Source organism: Camelina sativa, chromosome 12, assembly GCF_030686135.1.
Source record: "Camelina sativa cultivar CO46 ecotype springtype chromosome 12, ASM3068613v1".
Classification (NCBI taxonomy): Eukaryota; Viridiplantae; Streptophyta; class Magnoliopsida; order Brassicales; family Brassicaceae; genus Camelina; species Camelina sativa.
Window position 1 is genome coordinate 4,450,971 of NC_141891.1, and position 20,253 is coordinate 4,471,223.

Sequence of the window (20,253 nt, forward strand, 5' to 3'; positions counted from 1 at the left end):
CAAGCCCATATCCACCCAAAATGTCAAGTCAACTTAAAAGGATGAACCCACCAGTATTGTGTATTGTGGGTGCAAAGATAAGCATACTTTCCTGGCTACATCGCAAACTCGAGCATCCCAAAAGTTCGATACCCGCTTAACTTACACTTGACCAGTATGCTTTATATGGCAGTTTTAGGTCCCCAATCCAGTCTTGTTACAGAAAAAGCAAAAGGTTCATGTGTCTATATCTATGCATCCTACGTTCTTTCCGGGAACTACCCCCATGTGTATTGATGTTGCAGCTATGCCAATTGTAATTAGAGACTTAAAATAAACTAATAGAGTAACTAACAAGAATTAAAATAGTGTAAAAAGATGAGTACCTACGGCAATGTACTATTTAATCATCAAGTGGAGACTGTGGTTGTTTAACAATTTAGATTAACAACGTACAGTATCCTATGCTTTTACAACCGAAACTAATGCTATAATAAGTATCTTAATTCGTGATTATAATAACAGAATCATAGCATCACAGACACATTTGCTCTAAACTAAGTACCCTTCATTATTGAACTCACATGCAATTAACGATTAATCCCCTAAGAGAGTACGGCACAATCAAAAAGGAATGATCTTGGTATCCTCCCAAAATCAATCAAGATTCAAGAGAGAGATAGAAGGAGATATTCATGGAATGATATGTTTTATGTTCTCTCTCACCTGGATTAAGGGGTGGTCAAAGTCAAAGCTTAAGGAGTGAGATCTGATAAAACGGAAAGGCCACATGACATCTGCACCCTGAGTGAGACTTAGCGCCCATCTAAAGCAATCACCCAATAATAATACATGTGTAATCATCTCCCTGAACCTGATCTCGAGGATACTGTATGGAGTAGTGATTATATGAGCAACTTGAAGGAAGTGCAGGTTATATAAAAAAAGAAACTAGACAGCAAGATCCAGCAAGAAAATTTAACATGAACAAAAGTACAAAACCATAGGCCTCGGAAACTTACACAATTTATTGTGACTGTACCTCCATGACTCATAATTTAGTGCTGCTTGCCTTTAAGTTTAAGTAGATTGGTATTCATAGTTATGAGCTAAAAGACAACTAGAGAAACAATGGAAATGCTTATTTTCTAAGGCATCAATTATCTGTAAGCCCTTTCCCTTATAGGTAAACAAAACAAGAAACAGTCACGCTTCAATGAAAATACAAATCATCTGATTACATGATCATGCAAAGCCCATTCATGTCTAGCTAGTAGCTGCATGCACAAGAGTCATGAACATTCTGTTTTTATTTAAAAATTCCCCAAGAAGCATAGATCCACAATTCTTATTTCAAATGAAGCAATGGCAATCACTTTAATATAACTGCAAGAACCAAAAGTCATAGCAGTTAGATCAGAGAGAGTATCATCAAGAACCCAGAGGTTTCCCATCCTCAGAATCCTGCTTAAAGAACGTTTTGAATGTGTCGATCCTCGTCTTTGCTTCTGGTAATCTCCTATCTTCCAGAAATTTCTTGGTCGCTGTTACGAAACCTTCCTTGTCATGTCGTTTCCATTCCTAACACAGTTTAACATATTATAAAGACTGATACCTTTCACACTCTAAAAGCAATGAGGCAAGCATATATAATAAGAGATATCAAACCTCGAAATCCCATTCTCCATAAAGATCCGGATCATCTTTGTTCTTCCATACATATGTTTCGACTGGCAGCTTCTCTGAAGTATCCTGCAGATGACAAAGGGCATCAAGAGTCCAATATGTACGAAGTGTAGTTGTTCCTATCAAAACATTAATATTATACCGTCAGCACCACTTCCACAGCCTTTCTGTCGTATTCAACATCCTCAAACTCATCTAACATTTTCAGTTCATCATCTGTGATTCCCTTCAGCACCTACAAGAACAAACACATTACAGTACTTCAAATTTCAAATTTCTGATAAACCTCAAAATCAAGAGTTTACACAGCATGACAATTCTCCAAAAAGAACAACGGCCTTAACGTTTCTCTATGGATTTAACTCTATTGTCCTAGTCTACCAATATGTGAACAAATGGAGATCTAGGGATGATAAGTGAACCTTTCCGGTGACTTCTCCGGTACCGTCCGGTAGAATTGTTGGATAAAAGCGGCCTTTGAGTCTAAACCTGTGGCTGAAAATTCTCACAATCTCCGTTAATCAAACATTCCATTGGATCCAAAACAAATGAAAATTAAGACAGATTGGGTGCGAAAGAGATAAAATAGAAACGCACAAGCCGGAGAGTACGGCGGAGACACGGTCAGGGACGCGATTGAGAAGCGCGTTAACGACTTCGGGTTCCTGGAGACTGCCATAGACGAAGAGATCATGAGCAGCTTTCCCTCCTGACAACATACTCATCTTTGCTCTGTTTCTCCGACTCCGTCCAGTTCCTGCGACTGAGACATAGACGAATTTCAAGTGTCCATTGTCCCGCCACGTGTCAAGCACACAAAATGTTGTAATTATTATGTTTTATTTATTTATTTATTTATTTATTCATCATATAAAGTTTGTCTTGTACTCAAAAATCAATTTCGAGAACAGAGGAATTAAAATTAAAACCTCCATAGCCATAAGAAACACGATATCCATTTTAAAAAGACAGATCGGGTCATTACAAAAGAACCTCCAACAGCGTTTAAAGTCTTTTTAAGACACTGGAAATTGTAATGAAATTATCTAAAATGTTTGCCCACGAGTAAGATAATGATCGATTCTTGCTGATCACATGGCCATTGGTTCAGGACCAGCGGCGTTCAGGATGTCTAAGAGTGAGTTTTGGGGTTCCAATTCCTCGTGCCAAAGCTGCAACTTGTCCCCAGGGTAGAAGTTTCTCGTGACTCCCTCTGAGTTGATCTGTTCAAAAACATCAAAGACAGTTTGTTATCTACGTTCCATTAAAGAGGTTATATAAGTCCCACGTCCGAGAATTTTAGTCAGAGAGGTGACTTACTATGACAGTTCGTACAACGCCTCCACTGGCTCCATCACGGGCGATGGCTAGTGATACCGCCTTCACAACAAGTTGCTGCAAAATACAATAGTAAGGAGCAGTTACAACAAATGGGGTTTGCGAGAGTTTGGCAAAAGCAGAGATATAATGGTAGTTACCTCGGCTTCTTCTTTGGTCATGTCTTCTTTCCAGGCCTGATCAAAGAACCCGTAAAGATAGCTCGAACCAGAGCCTACACAAACACACACAATTCTACTACTTGTTAACAGAAGCCAAGTATTATGTAAGTAAATAGCAATGACAACTGAATCGAATACAGCCACGTTCAAACCAAAAGGTCATAAGACACATAACAATATGGTTTTTACCTCCAATGGCAAATGGTTGCTCCACTACAGTTCCACCAAGTGGAATCCCGTAGATCTTCCCACCCTCATACTTATCCCATCCTCCGACGATGAGACCAGTTTGGAGCATGTTCTGCCCAACAAAGACATACAATGCGTTAGTCAACAATTCATCTCATCAAAACAAGGAATGACCGTACAATAGAATGCATATGTCTTGGAGCACCGCATACAGTAACTTTCTAGATTTCCATTAAAAATGTTCATTCTTCAGAATAGAGGACAACCATTACACCAACACTACGAACAACAAGTGATTTATAAATACTAGCATGCTAGGTTTGAGATGTAACATCAATCTCTCTATAGCACAATTTTTTTCAGCTTCAGTTATAATAAAGCAATATAAAACATAAGCAAGTTGTCATGTATCTCATGGTCAAACTTCCAAACAAAAGTTATCAGTGATTCTGCAGAGCATGTTTCCTCCAACATTCACATTCCCAACTACTATGAGTACAAGTTGGTGGTAAGAAAACCACACGAAACTGCAAGCTTTAAAGCAAACTTGTACCTTGTTATTATAAGCGAGCATCCTGATAAGGTTGGCAGAAACCTTTACAGTTGCAGGCTGCCCCTGCTGAATTCTGCAAACCATAAAAGCAAACGCAATATTTAATCTTCAGATATATATAAGTTAACATTAGTACAAAGTCCGTCTAGTTTCGTAGAATCAAGGCACAAACGAAACACTCACGTATGCTGGTGAAGGAAGTAGCGAACATAGTCAGAGACAACTTGAGAATCAGCAGCCTGCAAAGTGTACAAGAGAAGAGAGCTTGTTGTTATCAGTAAAATGCATCTTTAATAACCAAATAGCAAGTTAATCTTGAACAATAAAACATCCAAGTAAGAAACCCAGCAAGCAAAAGAGTTTCAATAAGAAGTCTAGCGAGCAAAACAGTCACCACAGAATTGGTCAAACAAAAACAAAATTGAAATCCCTAGAAAGATAGATCCAACAAAGCGAGAGGTTAATACCGATCCAGAGCGGCAGACGTAGACATTATCAGTGAGTTGAGTGATCTTATCAGAAGCCCTGTTCGCTACGTACATCCCTGCGCGAGTAATTCATTCAAAAACAGATCCCAATTTCATCAGCTTTCTCAAAATTTCCCAAATAGTAGAATCGATTACAACTTACTCTCCGTTCCAAATTGAAACAGAAAACAAAGCTCAACGAACAGGGAATAAAACCCTAGAAGAGTAGAAAAGGGTGAAATCTAACCGGTGCTGGTACGCGAGTCGGCTCCAAGGACGACACCTCCGTTGTAAGTGACGCCGATGATGGTCGTCCCCATGGAGTGCGGTGCATCGAGATTGAGATCCATCGCTGGAGATATCGAAACTTCTGATTAACGTATCGAATCGCCTGAGTTTGAGAGTTTGAGAGTTTTGCGAGTCAGATTACGGTGATGACTGATGCGAAGAAGAAGCTTGAATAAGAAGAAGAACTAACTGGCTTATACCCCAAGTCGAGCCTCTCTCTTTTTTTTACCTTTAAAAAAAATAAAATAAAATTCGTGATTTACGCAAAAGCCCATGATCTAATTGGTGTCATGGACCTTCCTAATACAAGCCCAATACGTAATAGCCTCAAAGTTGTTTTATTTATTTTTATTTTTCTGTTGCAACTTTTTAAGACAGTGACAAGGAGTCATATTTTCACCTACGCGATGTGATCGAGTTTTCTATATGAAAAAAGGTTTTTGTATTCTGTTTTGTTGAAATGTGACTTATATTTGGTTCAATCTTTTTGTTTTTAACATATTCTTATTTTCTTCAAAAGGTGCACAAAGTATACTCGTTAGGACAACACACAAGGCAACAGAGTTCCAAACACACAAAAAGACTAAAACACCTCTCTCTGCTCGGAAAACAAACGACCTGATTTCACTCGTCTCTAAAGCCAATTAAGAAGAAAACGACAATGAGTTATATTGTAGTGGCAACAGCTTCTGGATGATGAGGAAGTATCTGATGAGCCGTGGGGACATTGTTCTTTGACTTGTTAGCTACACGGCTCGCTATTGATTCCTTCACCGGTGACACCTTCTTCGTTGAGGACTCTGCAAGAACCTTCCTCACCTCGTTTGCCAGCTCTATTACATAATCCTCCTCATGCCCTGTTTAAGAACAACAAAAAAATGTCTCAAGGTATCAAAAACAATGTCTCTCTTTAGACTTTGACTCGTAAGAGACTACAAGGGTTGAGCAGACTAAAAGTGATTATCAATGTTCAATTCACGTAAAGACATAAAAAAAACTGTGCAAATGCACACCCCGAGCCCTTAATTATTATTAATCTTGTTGTGGAAGACAAAGGGAGTTGGACTAACCAATGTCGTGCATTGCCTTCTCTAGCAGGAAGAGATAATCTCTGTTGTTACCACATGGTCCATTGGCTGTCGCAATTTGTCTAATGTATACAAAAATCAACATGCTAATGTGAGGACAAGAATCTGGCAAATAAATTGTACAACAGAAGAAGTTGGTCTGGAAGCTATGATAAGTGTTTACCTTGCCATGTCTTCTAATGGCGCAGGCCCAAGGTAATACTTGTTGGAGACCTTGTCTGGAGTAGACGTGAATCTGAAGATTGCAAAAAATGCATCCATGATGAATGACAACACAAAGACTTGTAGAAGAAATGTAAAAGATACTGCGCTATGGATGTGAGAACAGCCTCTAAGTAACTTACACTATCACTCCAGTTACAGCTGGCTTCAGGGGATCATCTTCCTGTGTAAGTTAAGAGAAGAAAATATTCAGGTCAATTAGTAGCATAAGAGAATAGGCTTATTCAATAGATTCAGGCATGTCGTGACTCACCTTGTAAAAGTCTACACATGTCTTGAGATCATATTCACACTCTCTACGTTCCAAGTACTGAAAATAGAATGAGATCAGCACAAAGACCTGAACAATGATAACATCATGCGATCTAGTTTTTAGACGCCAAAACATACCTCCATAGCCAGACGTTCTTTTTCTGGGCCACCGCGGACACAGAATGCAGCACCCCACTGTCAAGAAAAATATTGGATTGTTGGTAAGAAAAGAAGAATGTATGAGTAACTAAGCAAGCCTCAAGAACAGACTCTAAGATTCTTAAATCATATACACGTAAGGATTGCTACTTACGCATATGGCTTCTTCAGCTTTCTCGAGTGTGCAAGTTCTTGCAGGGTGTTCAGGTGTACCTCTATGATCAATGCAAGCTATCAAGCCAAATTAAAACACAGGAGAATTAATCAATTAATCAGTCAATCTTCAATAATGGGAAGAAGAGATAATTCAATTATATAAGCAAGGGGACAAAATTGTTATCTCATCTCAACAAAAGAAATAGTAACTACCAAGATCAAAGACACGTTTATATCCCTTGATGAAACCTAACACTTTCTCATCGTAGTGAAATCCTGGGTTCCACACAAGAGAGCCATAGCCAAATACCCACATCACCATTTTTCTGCAGTTAATAAGGACAAAATATAAGATTAAGACACAAATCAAGATTTTGTGGAGGTAAATGCCAGAGAAAAAAGGACCAACATGTAAAGACAAGATAGGTGCTAAAAACACATGTGAAGCAAACAATTAAGACAAATCACAATGGACCAGTGTTCCAAGTGTTAAATCATCTTTAAACGTCAATAGATAAGCTCAGTTTGTTCTCTTCAGGACAGCTCAGAAAAACCAAAGACCCAAATGTTTTATTATTTTTTGTCTTTCAATTTGCAAAGAGATGGAATTTTTCTATGCAAGCTTATGAGATTTCAGTTTTCTATTGCAGGTGAAACCGTAAAAGAAAGACATGAATCACCAAACATTTGGAACAAAGACAAAACCCAGTTAGTAAACATGTGTTCCCAAATTATAGAAAGAAGGGGAAAAAGGGATTGACTTTTTGTCTATTCAGATTTGGTGCAATAATCATATAATCAAAACAGAACAGTAAGAACATTTCCTTGGATTTCAATCAATAAACATAAACACCACACAGAGAAGATGGCAACAGAAGCTACCTAAACCAAAATGCGGAATAAAGAATAAAAATCAAAACTTTTTACCCTGGAGCACGATCTGGCGTGAAGAGAGAAATCAATCCCACCGTGAGACAAAGATCTCCTCTTTTAGTTAGACTAGATAATCCGAGAAAAGCTGAGAAACTCGTGGGAGGAGGAGGAAGAGAGATTACAGAGAAAAGGTCGAAGGAACGACGTCGTATTCAGGTTCGTACGGAGCTGGTAATGGTAATGAGACCACTCAGCTCCTTTCTCCTTCCTTCTCTCTCTCTGAGACTCTTCCTCTCTACTGCTTCCCTAGATATGTATTCTAATGAGGAGGAGGAGGAGGAGGCGATGTGTGGGAAGAAGAGCATTTATAGAAAGAGAGATGGAGAGACCGAACCGTATGTAATGTTCATGCCACGCATGTTTTTTTTTTAGTTCTTCAGACTTTTTTGTCTGTTCCGTTTTCCATTCGTCACGTGACTGGCCGGTGAAGACGCTTGTTTCTGGCCTTTCCCCAAACAAAAAAAATAATTATCCTCTAAATAAGGGAATCTAATTCTACTGAAATTGATTTTTTTTTTTGTTTTGGAAACTCATTACTAGTATACAAAATCTACAAAAAAAAAAATTCCTAATATAAATCGAAACGAAAAGGAAAAACATTATGAAGCCAAAGAGATAATTTTGGATGCTAATTAATTTCTAAACATTATAAGTCAACAGTTTGAAGACAAAATTGATTAAAAATTTAAAAAATTTCTAAGCTAATTTTAAACGTATTTTGTAGAAACTTGATCGTTGAGGGAACAAAGTGTGAAAATGTATTTGTTACACAAAGGCATATACATACATTAATATTACCAACGTCACTATACATAAAACAAATACTATAATATGTTTGGGGCTTAGACTAAATAACTAATTTATTAAACATCTTTTCATGACTGTTTGTTCGCAAATCACGCCATTTAACAGATTCCGAGGAGGCAAATTCTAAAATATCTTTCAAACGGAAATTGTCAGATATGGATCAAATTATCTTCCAGGTGAAACCCTCTGAACACTGCAGAGGTTCTTGTGTTGACTTTCTCCGTCAAACAATATGACTATCATCATAGTTTGGGCCGAAGTCAAAATTGATAATATATAGTTTGGGCCGAAAAATCAAAATAAAAATATTTGGGCCTGTTGACAAGATACAACATGATATTTTGCATCGGCTTCACTTAATTCAGATATCATCGAACTCTGTTCGTCGTCTTCTACTGCCGTCGACGTGTCAGTTTCCGACGATCTGGTAATTGCTCAAACTCTCAAATCATCTCTCTCTCTGTTGAATTTTTTTATTTTTGATACTCATTCTTTGGCCAGTTTTGAGTAATCCTCGTATGCATCTGGATTCTTGTTTCGAATTTCGTGTCAGATTTCGTATGCTCAAATCTCACTCAAGTTTGTTTTATTCTTCAATGTTGATAAAAAATCTAGCTGCAATTTTGGGGATTTTGTATGTGTTTAGTTCCTGAATTGACGTGAATTCACATTGTTTATTTGTTTAAGGTCCGATCTAGTTTCACTACTATATAAATAATTTTGGTCATTGTTCAATTTGGCAAAGAGTGTTTAATGTTTCAAATTACAATTTTTTGTTGTAGTTAAATGTGTGTAGCTGAATGATTATATATATTTACAAGGTTAACCAACCAAATTTGCAGTGAGCTTTTGTTATAGGATGGATGAAGGAACTTCAGGTTCACGGAGATTGAGGTCTCAAGTTGCTCCAGACTGGACAGTCAAAGAGTGTCTGATACTCGTGAATGAGATTGCTGCTGTTGAATCAGATTGTTCTAATGCTTTGTCCAGCTTCCAGAAATGGACGATGATCTCAGAGAACTGTAACGCTTTGGATGTACGCAGAACTCTCAACCAATGCAGGAGGAAATGGGATTCTTTGTTGTCTGATTACAATCTGATCAAGCAGTGGGAATCACGGTACCAAGGCAGTGCTCGTTCTTATTGGTCTCTTAGTGTTGAGAAGAGGAAGTTACTGAATCTCCCGGGGACTGTGGATAACGAGATTTTTGAAGCTGTCAGTGCTGTTGTGATGATCCAAGATGACAAAGCTGGAACTGAGTCTGATAGTGATCCGGAAGAGGATGATGTTGTTGATATCACTGCAGGTACATCACACTATTCTTCTCTTGCCTTTTTTATAAATTATTAAGAACAAATAGCACATAGACAGACTTCATTTGTAGTCAGTCACTATCTTTATGGTAAATAGAGGTGCATAAATGTGAACTGCTGCATTTGATGTTACACGGATCAGTCATCACAGACACTCTTTGCTAACCCCTCGGAATCACTTTGGCTGTGAAACTCAGCTTATGTAGGATCAAAAAGATCAAGACAGCGAGCAACGGTTACCAAGGAGATCCCGCCACAGAAGACAAAGATACAAGAGCCACGGAGATACAGAGTCCAGGAATACACTCAACAGAAACCTACAAAAGCAGCGCATCCCCATCAGAACAAAACCATGGAGGAGAAGAAGAAGAAGCCGGCGGAAGAAATATCAACAGATGAAGAAGAGGAGGAACCAATGAACATAGAAGAGGATGTAGAAGTGACGGAAGCGAAGCTTAGTTATAAAATCGACTTGATACATGCGATAGTCGGGAGGAATCTAGCAAAGGACAATGAAACAGGGGATGATATTAGTATCAAGGACAAGTTGAAGTATGTGAAACAGCAAGGAGACGAGCTTATTGCTTGTCTGAGTGAAATTGTTAAAACCCTTGGTAGGCTCCGTGAAGTTTAATCCAAGTGAATAACATTCAGCTGTAAAAATGTTAAGGCATTTGCCTATTTGGAGCTGATCTACTCGTAATATAGTTTGGAGTAAATGAAAAAGCTGGTACTATAAATCTGGCAGTGTTGTAGTGAATGAAAACGCTGGTACTGTACTATAATCTGGCAGAAATTAGAGTAAAAAAATTTCATCGACTCCACTGGGGATCGAACCCAGAGTCTCTGGTTTCGTAGACCAGCGCCTTATCCATTGGGCCATGGAGTCTTGATATGCTTAGGGACTAGGAATGAGTTTTTTATACAGTTTTGTTCTAGTTGGAACCATTTCAAAACAAATTAATAAACCAAAACAAAATTGCATGAATTTTGAAGCCATGCATATATATATGGATATAGTTTATGTATCTTAAAGAAAATCCATTAAAGTACACTATTTTTTGGATTGAGTGTATATATATAACAATATTTTAGACTACTTAATAGAAAAATTATCAACTAGTGATATTAGCTCAATAAATAATGTGGAATGGCAATATATTTGAATTTCATAAAATTTGTACAATGTTTTTTTTGACAACACTTCCATGTTATATTATTAAAACATTTATTACAAAAAAAACAAGTAATTTAATTCAAGAATTTGAATTTATAAATCTAGTACAAAAGTCAAATACACGGGCATACGAAACACACGTAATCAAGTTAGATAATATCATAATATTAGTACAAAATCGTATGAGTGAACACCATGGAAAAGCTTACACAGGCGTACTTGGTTCCACGTTGTAGGCGAAAACGATTGTGTGCTTGACCTTTGCTGTCATTTCACCATCAGCCGTCCTTCCATCCTTCTTCCGGCAAAAAAACTCATCTCATTTTACCAATCCAATGAAACAGTTTCGGACATATAAATCTTAACACTTCTTCTCAAACCCCAAAATTTCGATATTTTTCATAGAAATGACCCGTGATGACAAGTTCTCGACCGTATACTCTCTGCTATTAATCGCCGTCTGCTGCTTCGCCGTTACTACTACATCCGGTGAGGGTGACGCTGATGCTCTTTTGAAGTTCAAGTCATCTCTCGTCAACGCCACAGCACTCGGCAGATGGGACTCCAGCGAACCACCTTGCTCCGGAGCAAAAGGAAGCAACTCTAAATGGAAAGGAGTGATGTGTTCGAACGGCTCAGTTTTCGCTATCCGTCTCGAGAACATGAGCCTCTCCGGGGAGCTTGACGTACAGGCTCTCGGGTCAATACGTGGTCTCAGGAGCGTCAGCTTTATGCGTAACCATTTCGAAGGAAAGATGCCACGTGGACTCAATGGACTTGTCTCGCTTGTGCATCTTTACCTCGCGCATAACCGGTTCTCTGGCGAGGTAGACGGTGATTTGTTCGATGGAATGAAGTCTTTGGTGAAGGTTCATCTTGAAGGAAACATGTTTTCCGGTGAGGTTCCCAAGTCGTTAGGGAAATTGCCGAAGCTTACTGAGCTGAATCTTGAGAACAACATGTTCACCGGGAAACTACCGGCGTTTAAACAGAAGAATCTCGCTACCGTTAACGTTGCTAATAATCGATTAGAAGGTCGGATTCCGTTTACTCTCGGCCTCATGAATCCTACATTCTTCTCAGGTGATCATCATCTTCATTTCTGTGTTACTTTTTCTTTGATTAATTAACATGATCATCTTTCACGGCGATGATTTTTTAAGCCTAATTAATTTAAGAAGTAACTTAATCTAATTATCACAATCCATGGGAGATTTTGAACTGATTGGTTTTGTTTGGAGTCTTTTGTGAGTAGTGAGCACGTTTAGTTTTGCATGTAAAAAGGTTACAATATGGAATTATTGCTTCTTTTGACGTCCTTAAAAAAATGATTTTATTAAATTAACAAAAATGACGTCCTAAAAAACAGGAAACAAGGGGCTGTGTGGAGCGCCTTTGCTTCCGTGCAGATACACTCGTCCGCCGTTCTTCACCGTGTTTCTCCTTGCCCTCACCGTCCTCGCCGTCATCGTCCTCATTACTGTTTTCTGTTCCGTTTGCATTCTCAGCCGCCGTCAAGGCAAAAACCAAGACCAAAGCCACGGCCACGTCCACGTTCACCCCCCAGTCTACGGACAAACCGAGCAACAATACAGTGAGAAGAGCTCTCAGGACTCCAAAGTCTACAGGAAGCTAGCCAACGAAGCTGTGCAGCGAGATTCAACAGCAACATCAGGAGCGTTATCAGTCGGAACTCAGTCTGCGGAAGAAGACAAGAGAGGAGGAGATCAACGGAAGCTACATTTCGTCAGGAATGATCAAGAGAAGTTCACGCTTCAGGATATGCTCCGAGCGTCGGCGGAGGTTCTCGGAAGCGGCGGATTTGGATCGTCGTATAAGGCGGCTTTATCGAGTGGACGTGCGGTGGTTGTGAAACGGTTTAGGTTTATGAGTAATATCGGGAGAGAGGAGTTTTACGATCATATGAAGAAGATTGGAAGATTGTCTCACCCTAATCTTCTTCCTTTGGTATCTTTCTATTATAGGAAAGAAGAGAAGCTTCTCGTTACTAATTACATTCCTAATGGAAGCCTCGCTAATCTCCTCCATGGTATAAAAATTGAAACTTTACTCTGTTTTGTTTGGTTGTTTGTTCATCTTTCATCTGATGATTGATTTGTTTTGCAGCTAATCGAACACCAGATCAAGTGGTTTTGGATTGGCCGATTCGGTTTAAGATTGTAAGAGGAGTTACAAGAGGGTTGGCTTATCTCTATAGAGTGTTTCCTGATCTGAATCTTCCTCATGGCCATCTCAAATCATCCAATGTGTTGCTTGACCATAACTTCGAGCCTCTCTTAACGGATTACGCACTTGTGCCGGTGGTGAATAGGGATCAGTCACAGCAGTTCATGGTGGCTTACAAAGCACCTGAGTTCACTCAGCAGGATCGGACTTCGAGGAGGTCTGATGTGTGGAGCCTTGGAATCTTGATTCTTGAGATTCTGACAGGGAAGTTTCCTGCGAATTATCTCAGGCAAGGGAAAGGTGCTGATGATGAGTTAGCTGCTTGGGTTGAGTCTGTAGCGAGAACGGAGTGGACAGCTGATGTGTTTGATAAGGAGATGAAAGCAGGGAAAGAACATGAAGCACAAATGTTGAAGCTGCTCAAGATTGGGTTGAGATGTTGTGATTGGGATATTGAGAAGAGGATTGAGATTCACGAGGCTGTTGATCGAATAGAAGAGGTTGATAGAGATGCAAGTGGAGGTCAAGAGAGTGTTCGATCTTCATACGTTACTGCTAGTGAAGGTGATCATCGTTCTTCAAGAGCTATGACTGGGGAGTTCCCGCTCATGTAACAGCTTCAAACTGAAAAGGCAACTAGTCTTCTTCTTCATCTAATTCTTGTTTTCTTGATATTTGTTGAGCAAAGTATGTGTCTTTGTTTGTAGGTAAAGACAATTACCCCTTCTTTTTTTATTTATTGCCAGGGTTATTCGCATTCAATTCTTTTTTTGTTTTCATAGTTTTATCAGATATGATTGATGAGTTAAGTAAGCTGTAAGCTTCAAGCTTTTGTTCTTTTGTTGATTTGTTTTCAGCTCTTTTTTCCCATTTTGTGAATATTATATTCGTGCACCTATTTTGTTATCATCCAGACGCAAAAGAATGTCTTTTAGTCCATTTCTTCTTCAACTTGTCCACTTTCTGATGCAGTGTAGAGATAAGCAAGAATATAAAATTAATGGTTTTCACATGCTTGTTGCTTTAGATATTGGGTAACCTTGTAGATGGTATATTCTTTTGAGGATATTTTGATTTACTTTTGCTAGTTCGTTTGATAGAGACCTTAATAAAGTTTATATCTTTTTTATTTTATTTTCTATCTATATTTCCTTGTCCCCATTTTTTCTTTATCCCCTTTTCTTGGAATTTACAAGCTTAATCAACCGAGAGGAAAAAGATCTGCGTAGAAATCTTGTTACAATCTACTCTGTATTGAAATTACTTTCTGTTTAGTTTTCCTCGTATCAAAGGTTATACCACGATCTCTCTGGTATCAGGTATGTTGAGTTTCGTTTGTTCAACAGGTGGTCGTCTGATATAGTTCATAGTCTGTAAAACCTGTTATAAATAGTCTGTGTTTCAGTTTTTGTTTTCAGTTGTATGTTCCTTCCAACTTTTGTTTCTGGGTTTCTAATGTTTGAAACTCGTCTTGATATAACTGTATGTTTGATCATCTCATATGTTCATGATGATGGACTTTAGGGTTTTGTAATCCAGAAAAAAATAACTCAGGTTTAACTGTAGAGCTGTGTAGAACATCTCAGTCTTCACGAGTATTACTTAATTACAACGCACATGCTCATTTCTTTAGAAGCTTTTCGAGTTGGAATTTGCTTGAGCCGTTTTTGATAACATGTACTCCTACAATAAGGCCAAGGGACCTGTTCTTGATGATTCTCGTATTGGTTTAGATTTCTGAGCAGAAGCAGTATAAAGAGCATAGTGGTGTTGCAGTTTAAATGGCAGTATCAACTGATTACAAAGTTAGGTTTCCTGAAAGTGATGATCTTTACTCTATACTAGCAACTGAAGGGATTGAGTTCCTTTTGTCGCATAGTGGAGAGGTACCGCTTATGCTCTCTCGTTATTAAATCGTAATATATTTTGATATATTGGTCTGGTCCTTCATACTAAACTAAAAGATCATTTCAATCAGGTGCCGTTGGAGTATCTTCATGGGAAGACGATTTGTCTCTTCTTCTCTGCAAACTGGTGCAGGCCTTGCAAGGACTTCACTCCAGAGCTGGTAAAACTCTACGAAAATCTTCAGAATCGAGGAGAAGAACTCGAGATCATCTTTGTCTCATTTGATCATGATATGACTTTATTCTATGAACACTTCTGGTGCATGCCATGGCTCGCAGTTCCTTTCAATTTAAGTGTACTCAACAAATTAAGGGACAAGTACAGAATTTCTCGTATCCCGTCACTGGTTCCTCTATATTCAGATGATATCTTAGTCGCTGAGGATGTAATTGGTCTAGTAGAAGACTATGGTCCTGAGGCATTTCCTTTTACTAAAAAGAGAAAAGAAGAACTCAAAGCCATCGATGACTCCAAACGCGTTGGAGGACAGTTGGAGAAACTCCTTACACACGAGTCCCGAAATTACGTTGTTTCCAGAAATGGAAGTAAGGTAAGAAAAACTGACTTGTAGACTTCAAATGTCTGGTCTGATCAAAATGATCCAATATGATTATGTATGTCTTTGAATATTATGCAGGTGCTAGTTTCTAAACTTGTGGGCAAGACCATAGGGTTGTACTTTGGTGCACACTGGTGTCCGCCTTTTCGATCTTTCACTTCTCAGCTCATAGATGTGTACAATGAGCTTGCGACCACAGAAAAAGGCTCCTTTGAAGTCATCTTAATTTCAACAGACAGAGACTCGAGAGAGTTTAACATCAACATGACCAACATGCCATGGCTTGCAATACCTTATGAGGACAGAACAAGACAAGATCTTTGTAGAATCTTCAACATCAAACTCATACCTGCATTGGTCATCATAGGACCGGAAGAGAAAACGGTGACCACAAACGCGAGAGAGATGGTATCGTTGTATGGATCCAGGAGTTTTCCGTTCACAGAATCAAGGATTCTTGAGTTAAAAGATTCTTTGAAGAAAGAAGGTGATTCGTTTCCAAAGAAAGTGAAAGATAAGAAGCATGAACATGAGCTAAAGCTGGATATGGCGAAAGCGTATGTGTGTGATTTCTGTAAGGAGCAAGGTAGGTTTTGGGCGTTTTCTTGCGATGCTTGTGATTATGATCTTCATCCTACATGCGTGGAAGAACAAGAAGCATCGTTGGTTTAGCAAAAGAGATAGTCGTCGAGATTTGTCTGAATGACTTATAGTTTGTAATATTAGTAAACACAAAGAAGATTTGATATGTTCTGAAAGTCAATAGACACCACCTACTATCTTCTTCATTTTTGTTGTTGTTGTTGTCAAGCAAAACTCAAAAACAGAGTTAGGAATTTACTAGAATCAATATTATTTGTAATTGTATGTTCTTTTTGTACAATTTATTCCGTTTTTTGACAATAGTAATATCTATATTTACATTAGTATAGATTGAAAAATAAAGTCTTAATTTTTCAAACAAAAGTCAAATTATATAATTTTCATTTGCATGTAATCTAACTTTTTAGTAACATCTTCTAGATTGTTGCGTGCAAAGAAAAGAAGCTGTTTGTGGGTAAACTATATAACATATTTGACGTGAAATGTGAGTAAAGAGAGGCGAGGAAGAAGGAGAGGCACTCAAAACAGAGAGAAAGAGAGAGAGAGAAGCAGAGTCAATGGATTTTTATAGAAACCTCTCTCTCTCTCTCATCTTCATTCCCCTTTCCCTTCCTACCAATATTACAGACCAAGAACAATCAAACGGATCTTCTTAGAAAGGAGACAACACCCAACAACTTAAAGAAAACAGACCCATATATTTTGTCCATTGACATCTCTCTGAGTAGTGCTCTTCGATTAGGATGGCGAAGAACAGGAGGGACAGAGACGGAGGATTTGGCACTGATGGAGTGGTTGCTGTGGCTATCGACAGAGACAAAAACAGCCAAACTGCTCTGAAATGGGCTGTTGATAATTTGTTGCAGAAAGGCCAAACCGTCGTCCTCGTACATGTCAAGCCCCGGGGTTCCTCTTTATCTTCAAACCCTTCTATTAACTCAAACTCTGCTAGTAAAAACCTATATCTTCTCTGTTTCTGGTTCCTTATGCTTCTTTTATGTGTCTTGTTTCCTTTCTCGGTAACTGATGGGTTTGTCTCTTTCAGAAATGAGCCAAACAAATGGTGATTCCTCATTGGTGTGTGGGGAACCAGAAGGCTCTTATAAACAGTTGTTCCTTCCCTTTCGTTGCCTCTGTTCACGTAAAGATGTGAGTCTCTAATCTTATGTAATATAAGACAAGAGACAAATTTAACTCCGCTCTGTCTCTTATTATGTGCTTTCTTGAAATGGAACTTGTTCAGATACAATGCAAAGATGTGTTATTGGAGGAATCAGATGTGGCGAAAGCTTTAGTCGAATATGCAAATCAGGTCGTCATTGAGGTGTTGGTGGTTGGTTCCTCCTCAAAAGGTGGCTTTCTCAGGTGTGTTTAATCTATTCTCTTTGCTGTGAAATCTTTTGACCAGAAATGGTGGATCAGATGTCAAAACTTGGGTCTTATTGACTCTGCAGGTTCAACAAACCTTTGGATATTCCAGGAACCATCACGAAGACTGCACCTGATTTTTGCACGGTTTATGTTATAACCAAAGGAAAGCTTTCAACAAAGAAAACAGCTTCTCGTGCTGCGCCCTCTGTTTCTCCATTACGCATGCAGCTTCAACAGGCTAGCTTAAAGCCACATCCACCGTTGCCTGCACCAACTAACACAAGAGGTTTACAAACAAAATAAGCTTTTTTAAGCGTTTCTTTCACTTTCACTTTCACTAATACTGAAAATTTTCTGACTTTATTAATATATTTTGGTATCCGGTAGCTGAGAGACAGTCATTTGAGTCGCATCGCAGATCCCTTGACGATCAATCAGATTCCTCCAGGTGCATATCACTCTTGTTTTTCATTTGACACGCTCAGGGAATCATGACTTAGACGATGAAAGTTCTTGGTTGAAACAGGCCACCATACACTAGACGAGGCTTGAATGGGAGATCATATGGAGACCTATCAATCCTGGATTCTGACCTATCCTTCAACAGCTCTGGAAGACCAAGCATTGAGCGCACCTCTCTTTCTTTGTATGACAATCAGGATCCAAACCGCACTCCTCCAAGGCTATCAAATTTCTCAGACGTAGACTATGGTAGCTTTGAGTCGATGACAATTGGACGGAGGTCAATGGATATAAGCTCACCAAATGCTTTCTCAACAGGCTCATTTGAGAATGAAAGTTTTTCATCGGCTTCACAAGGAGTGGTAAGACTAATCTATGAATCTCTTTTTTTCGGGTTACTTACTAGGAACTGCTAGATGCAAGAGGTTTTATGGCTGAGATTTGTAACCAGGATGATGTAGAGGCTGAGATGAGGAGGCTTAAACTGGAGCTGAAACAAACAATGGAAATGTACAGTACAGCTTGCAAGGAAGCTCTCACAGCAAAACATAAGGTATAATAGTTTGAGTAGTGTTGCATCATTTTAGTTTCTCAGTTCCTACAATAAGGATTCAAAAGCGAATTGTTGAACCTGCAGGCAACAGAGCTTCAACGCTGGAAGTTAGAAGAAGAACGGAAATTCGAAGAGGCAAAGATTGCAGAGGAAGCTGCATTAGCCATTGCCGAGAAGGAAAAAGCAAAGTCCAAAGCAGCAATGGAAGCTGCTGAAGCAGCTCAGAGGATTGCTGAGATCGAGTCCCGAAAGAGAGTCAATGCAGAAATGAAAGCTCTCAAGGAATCAGAGGCAAGAACAAAAGCCGTGAATGCTTTAGCAAAATCAGAAGTCAGATACAGAAAGTACTCCATCGAGGAGATTGAAGATGCAACCGAGTTCTTTGATGACAAGTACAAGATCGGAGAAGGCGGTTATGGACCTGTCTACAAGTGCTATCTGGATCACACACCTGTGGCTGTGAAAGCTTTGCGCCCAGATGCAGCTCAAGGCAGGTCACAGTTTCAGCAAGAGGTGAAGTCTCTGAAAATTTTTTAACCCCTCAGGCTCATTCTTGGTATCTGACTTTAATCAAGTGCTCTTTATCAATTAAACACAGGTTGAAGTGTTAAGCAGCATGAGGCACCCTAACATGGTTCTTCTGCTTGGAGCATGCCCCGAATGTGGATGCTTAGTGTATGAGTTCATGGCTAATGGGAGTTTAGAAGACCGTCTTTTCAGACAAGGAGACAGCCCGGCCCTCTCTTGGCAAACAAGATTCAGAATTGCAGCAGAGATCGGCACTGTACTGTTGTTCCTCCACCAGACTAAACCAGAACCACTGGTTCACCGTGATCTCAAACCAGCAAATATCTTACTAGACCGCAACTTTGTCAGCAAGGTTGCTGATGTTGGCTTGGCTAGGCTGGTCCCTGCATCTGTCGCAAACACCGTGACACAATACCGCATGACATCAACTGCTGGCACGTTTTGCTATATCGACCCAGAGTATCAGCAGACGGGTATGCTGGGTGTGAAATCTGATATTTACTCGCTAGGCATTATGTTTCTGCAGTTAATAACAGCAAAACCACCTATGGGTCTAACTCATTATGTCGAAAGAGCCCTCGAGAAAGGGAATTTAAAAGATTTGCTCGATCCTGCTGTGTCTGATTGGCCTCTTGAAGACACGACAGAGTTTGCCAAGTTGGCTCTCAAATGCGCAGAGATAAGGCGTAAAGACAGACCTGATCTTTCCAAAGTTATCTTGCCAGAGCTCAACAGATTACGAGTGCTTGCTGAAGAATCAACCCAGTCTGCAGTAGTCATTAACAGCCCCGGACCAACCCCCACCGTTAGTCAAACTTCTTCCCCCAAGTTGTGAGAACTGATAAACCAATAATAAGATATGCATTCCAAACTCGAATCCATTTACTCAAACTCGCCTTCTTCTCCAATATCCGTTTGCAGGAATAGATGAATGGTGCTTCTGTCACCAGGCCTCGGTAACCCCCGAAGTCTCACGTTTTGTTGTGACTGACATACTGATCTGCACAAGAAAAGAGGATTCAATATTGCAGTAATCCATGTGTCAATTGCAATCAGTAATCCATGTGTCCACCTGAAGTTACACCTAACCTTAAAAGGTATACATGCTAATAAAACGCCCAAGTAAATTTGCATGCTCACTGTATAATATACTAGTGTCTTTCCCTCGTAGAAAATGTTTAGATTGTACAAATGATTATAGTTAACTTACCATCTAGCTCAGGATTGAGGAAATTCAATGATGAAACTTTTTTTTTCCTGCAACTTCTCTAATATAAAAGCCAACTTCTATAACACAAAATACCAAACTTCCA

At 39.2% G+C, this 20,253-nt stretch overlaps 7 protein-coding genes and 1 non-coding gene across 12 annotated transcripts; 4 read left to right on the forward strand and 4 right to left on the reverse strand.

Annotated features, from left to right (window-relative positions):
- Positions 1 to 1,123: 1,123 nt before the first annotated feature.
- LOC104730168 (AIG2-like protein C) lies at positions 1,124 to 2,430 on the reverse strand. Its single transcript, XM_010449287.3, has 5 exons — positions 2,263 to 2,430; positions 2,088 to 2,160; positions 1,808 to 1,900; positions 1,648 to 1,731; positions 1,124 to 1,560 (listed from the first exon to the last, which is right to left on the reverse strand). The coding sequence occupies exons 1-5, from the start codon at positions 2,388 to 2,390 to the stop codon at positions 1,411 to 1,413; spliced, it is 528 nt and encodes a 175-aa protein (XP_010447589.1). The 5' UTR covers positions 2,391 to 2,430; the 3' UTR covers positions 1,124 to 1,410.
- Positions 2,431 to 2,599: 169 nt separating this feature from the next.
- Positions 2,600 to 4,934, reverse strand: LOC104717065 (proteasome subunit beta type-6). Its single transcript, XM_010449288.3, has 8 exons — positions 4,621 to 4,934; positions 4,374 to 4,450; positions 4,090 to 4,145; positions 3,907 to 3,979; positions 3,354 to 3,465; positions 3,144 to 3,217; positions 2,986 to 3,060; positions 2,600 to 2,888 (listed from the first exon to the last, which is right to left on the reverse strand). Exons 1-8 carry the CDS (start codon positions 4,721 to 4,723, stop codon positions 2,757 to 2,759), a joined length of 702 nt encoding a protein of 233 aa, XP_010447590.1. The 5' UTR covers positions 4,724 to 4,934; the 3' UTR covers positions 2,600 to 2,756.
- A 211-nt stretch (positions 4,935 to 5,145) lies between these two features.
- Positions 5,146 to 7,977, reverse strand: LOC104730170 (gamma-glutamylcyclotransferase 2-2). Its single transcript, XM_010449289.3, has 9 exons — positions 7,466 to 7,977; positions 6,752 to 6,864; positions 6,537 to 6,613; positions 6,362 to 6,418; positions 6,225 to 6,281; positions 6,094 to 6,134; positions 5,913 to 5,984; positions 5,732 to 5,811; positions 5,146 to 5,518 (listed from the first exon to the last, which is right to left on the reverse strand). The coding sequence occupies exons 2-9, from the start codon at positions 6,858 to 6,860 to the stop codon at positions 5,328 to 5,330; spliced, it is 684 nt and encodes a 227-aa protein (XP_010447591.1). The 5' UTR covers positions 6,861 to 6,864; positions 7,466 to 7,977; the 3' UTR covers positions 5,146 to 5,327.
- Positions 7,978 to 8,568: 591 nt separating this feature from the next.
- LOC104730171 (uncharacterized) lies at positions 8,569 to 10,332 on the forward strand. 3 transcript variants are annotated; one of them, XM_010449292.3, is made up of 3 exons: positions 8,569 to 8,705; positions 9,137 to 9,585; positions 9,790 to 10,332. In XM_010449292.3, the coding sequence occupies exons 2-3, from the start codon at positions 9,138 to 9,140 to the stop codon at positions 10,224 to 10,226; spliced, it is 885 nt and encodes a 294-aa protein (XP_010447594.1). In that variant the 5' UTR covers positions 8,569 to 8,705; position 9,137; the 3' UTR covers positions 10,227 to 10,332. The 3 variants fall into 3 exon arrangements, with proteins under 3 accessions (XP_010447594.1, XP_010447593.1, XP_010447592.1); XM_010449291.3 differs by having other exon boundaries at positions 8,605 to 8,705; positions 9,121 to 9,585; XM_010449290.3 differs by having other exon boundaries at positions 8,700 to 8,836; positions 9,121 to 9,585.
- Positions 10,333 to 10,408: 76 nt separating this feature from the next.
- Positions 10,409 to 10,481, reverse strand: TRNAR-ACG (transfer RNA arginine (anticodon ACG)). The gene has a single exon. It is a non-coding gene; the product is annotated as a tRNA-Arg (tRNA).
- Positions 10,482 to 11,067: 586 nt separating this feature from the next.
- On the forward strand, positions 11,068 to 13,895 carry LOC104730172 (putative LRR receptor-like serine/threonine-protein kinase At4g31250). Its single transcript, XM_010449293.2, has 3 exons — positions 11,068 to 11,852; positions 12,139 to 12,819; positions 12,897 to 13,895. Exons 1-3 carry the CDS (start codon positions 11,177 to 11,179, stop codon positions 13,568 to 13,570), a joined length of 2,031 nt encoding a protein of 676 aa, XP_010447595.1. The 5' UTR covers positions 11,068 to 11,176; the 3' UTR covers positions 13,571 to 13,895.
- Positions 13,890 to 16,326, forward strand: LOC104730173 (putative nucleoredoxin 3). Its single transcript, XM_010449295.3, has 4 exons — positions 13,890 to 14,275; positions 14,690 to 14,842; positions 14,935 to 15,414; positions 15,502 to 16,326. Exons 2-4 carry the CDS (start codon positions 14,738 to 14,740, stop codon positions 16,093 to 16,095), a joined length of 1,179 nt encoding a protein of 392 aa, XP_010447597.1. The 5' UTR covers positions 13,890 to 14,275; positions 14,690 to 14,737; the 3' UTR covers positions 16,096 to 16,326.
- A 190-nt stretch (positions 16,327 to 16,516) lies between these two features.
- On the forward strand, positions 16,517 to 20,240 carry LOC104730176 (U-box domain-containing protein 35-like). 3 transcript variants are annotated; one of them, XM_087478216.1, is made up of 10 exons: positions 16,517 to 16,977; positions 17,072 to 17,175; positions 17,270 to 17,391; positions 17,481 to 17,683; positions 17,785 to 17,845; positions 17,924 to 18,221; positions 18,311 to 18,412; positions 18,497 to 18,925; positions 19,011 to 19,771; positions 19,862 to 20,240. In XM_087478216.1, exons 1-10 carry the CDS (start codon positions 16,770 to 16,772, stop codon positions 19,869 to 19,871), a joined length of 2,298 nt encoding a protein of 765 aa, XP_087334342.1. In that variant the 5' UTR covers positions 16,517 to 16,769; the 3' UTR covers positions 19,872 to 20,240. The 3 variants fall into 3 exon arrangements, with proteins under 3 accessions (XP_087334342.1, XP_087334343.1, XP_010447603.1); XM_087478217.1 differs by having other exon boundaries at positions 19,011 to 19,745; XM_010449301.2 differs by having other exon boundaries at positions 16,577 to 16,977; positions 19,011 to 19,999.
- Positions 20,241 to 20,253: the final 13 nt, after the last annotated feature.

Coding starts and splice junctions, on each gene's coding strand:
- LOC104730168 (XM_010449287.3), bottom strand. CDS start 2,390: ATGAGTATGTTGTCAGGAGGGAAAGCTGCTCATGATCTCTTCGTCTAT. Junction 1,901..2,087: donor CCGGAGAAGTCACCGGAAAG/GTTCACTTATCA, acceptor TTGTTCTTGTAG/GTGCTGAAGGGAATCACAGA. Junction 1,732..1,807: donor CTGTGGAAGTGGTGCTGACG/GTATAATATTAA, acceptor TGTCATCTGCAG/GATACTTCAGAGAAGCTGCC.
- LOC104717065 (XM_010449288.3), bottom strand. CDS start 4,723: ATGGATCTCAATCTCGATGCACCGCACTCCATGGGGACGACCATCATC. Junction 4,451..4,620: donor CGACTCGCGTACCAGCACCG/GTTAGATTTCAC, acceptor TTACTCGCGCAG/GGATGTACGTAGCGAACAGG. Junction 4,146..4,373: donor ACGTCTGCCGCTCTGGATCG/GTATTAACCTCT, acceptor TACACTTTGCAG/GCTGCTGATTCTCAAGTTGT.
- LOC104730170 (XM_010449289.3), bottom strand. CDS start 6,860: ATGGTGATGTGGGTATTTGGCTATGGCTCTCTTGTGTGGAACCCAGGA. Junction 5,985..6,093: donor GCTGTAACTGGAGTGATAGT/GTAAGTTACTTA, acceptor TGCAATCTTCAG/ATTCACGTCTACTCCAGACA. Junction 5,519..5,731: donor GAAGGCAATGCACGACATTG/GTTAGTCCAACT, acceptor GTTCTTAAACAG/GGCATGAGGAGGATTATGTA.
- LOC104730171 (XM_010449290.3), top strand. CDS start 8,797: ATGCATCTGGATTCTTGTTTCGAATTTCGTGTCAGATTTC. Junction 8,837..9,120: donor CGAATTTCGTGTCAGATTTC/GTATGCTCAAAT, acceptor CCAAATTTGCAG/TGAGCTTTTGTTATAGGATG. Junction 9,586..9,789: donor TGTTGTTGATATCACTGCAG/GTACATCACACT, acceptor TGTGAAACTCAG/CTTATGTAGGATCAAAAAGA.
- LOC104730172 (XM_010449293.2), top strand. CDS start 11,177: ATGACCCGTGATGACAAGTTCTCGACCGTATACTCTCTGCTATTAATC. Junction 11,853..12,138: donor GAATCCTACATTCTTCTCAG/GTGATCATCATC, acceptor CCTAAAAAACAG/GAAACAAGGGGCTGTGTGGA. Junction 12,820..12,896: donor CCTCGCTAATCTCCTCCATG/GTATAAAAATTG, acceptor TTTGTTTTGCAG/CTAATCGAACACCAGATCAA.
- LOC104730173 (XM_010449295.3), top strand. CDS start 14,738: ATGGCAGTATCAACTGATTACAAAGTTAGGTTTCCTGAAAGTGATGAT. Junction 14,843..14,934: donor TTTTGTCGCATAGTGGAGAG/GTACCGCTTATG, acceptor CATTTCAATCAG/GTGCCGTTGGAGTATCTTCA. Junction 15,415..15,501: donor TTTCCAGAAATGGAAGTAAG/GTAAGAAAAACT, acceptor AATATTATGCAG/GTGCTAGTTTCTAAACTTGT.
- LOC104730176 (XM_087478216.1), top strand. CDS start 16,770: ATGGCGAAGAACAGGAGGGACAGAGACGGAGGATTTGGCACTGATGGA. Junction 17,176..17,269: donor GCCTCTGTTCACGTAAAGAT/GTGAGTCTCTAA, acceptor GAACTTGTTCAG/ATACAATGCAAAGATGTGTT. Junction 17,684..17,784: donor TGCACCAACTAACACAAGAG/GTTTACAAACAA, acceptor GGTATCCGGTAG/CTGAGAGACAGTCATTTGAG.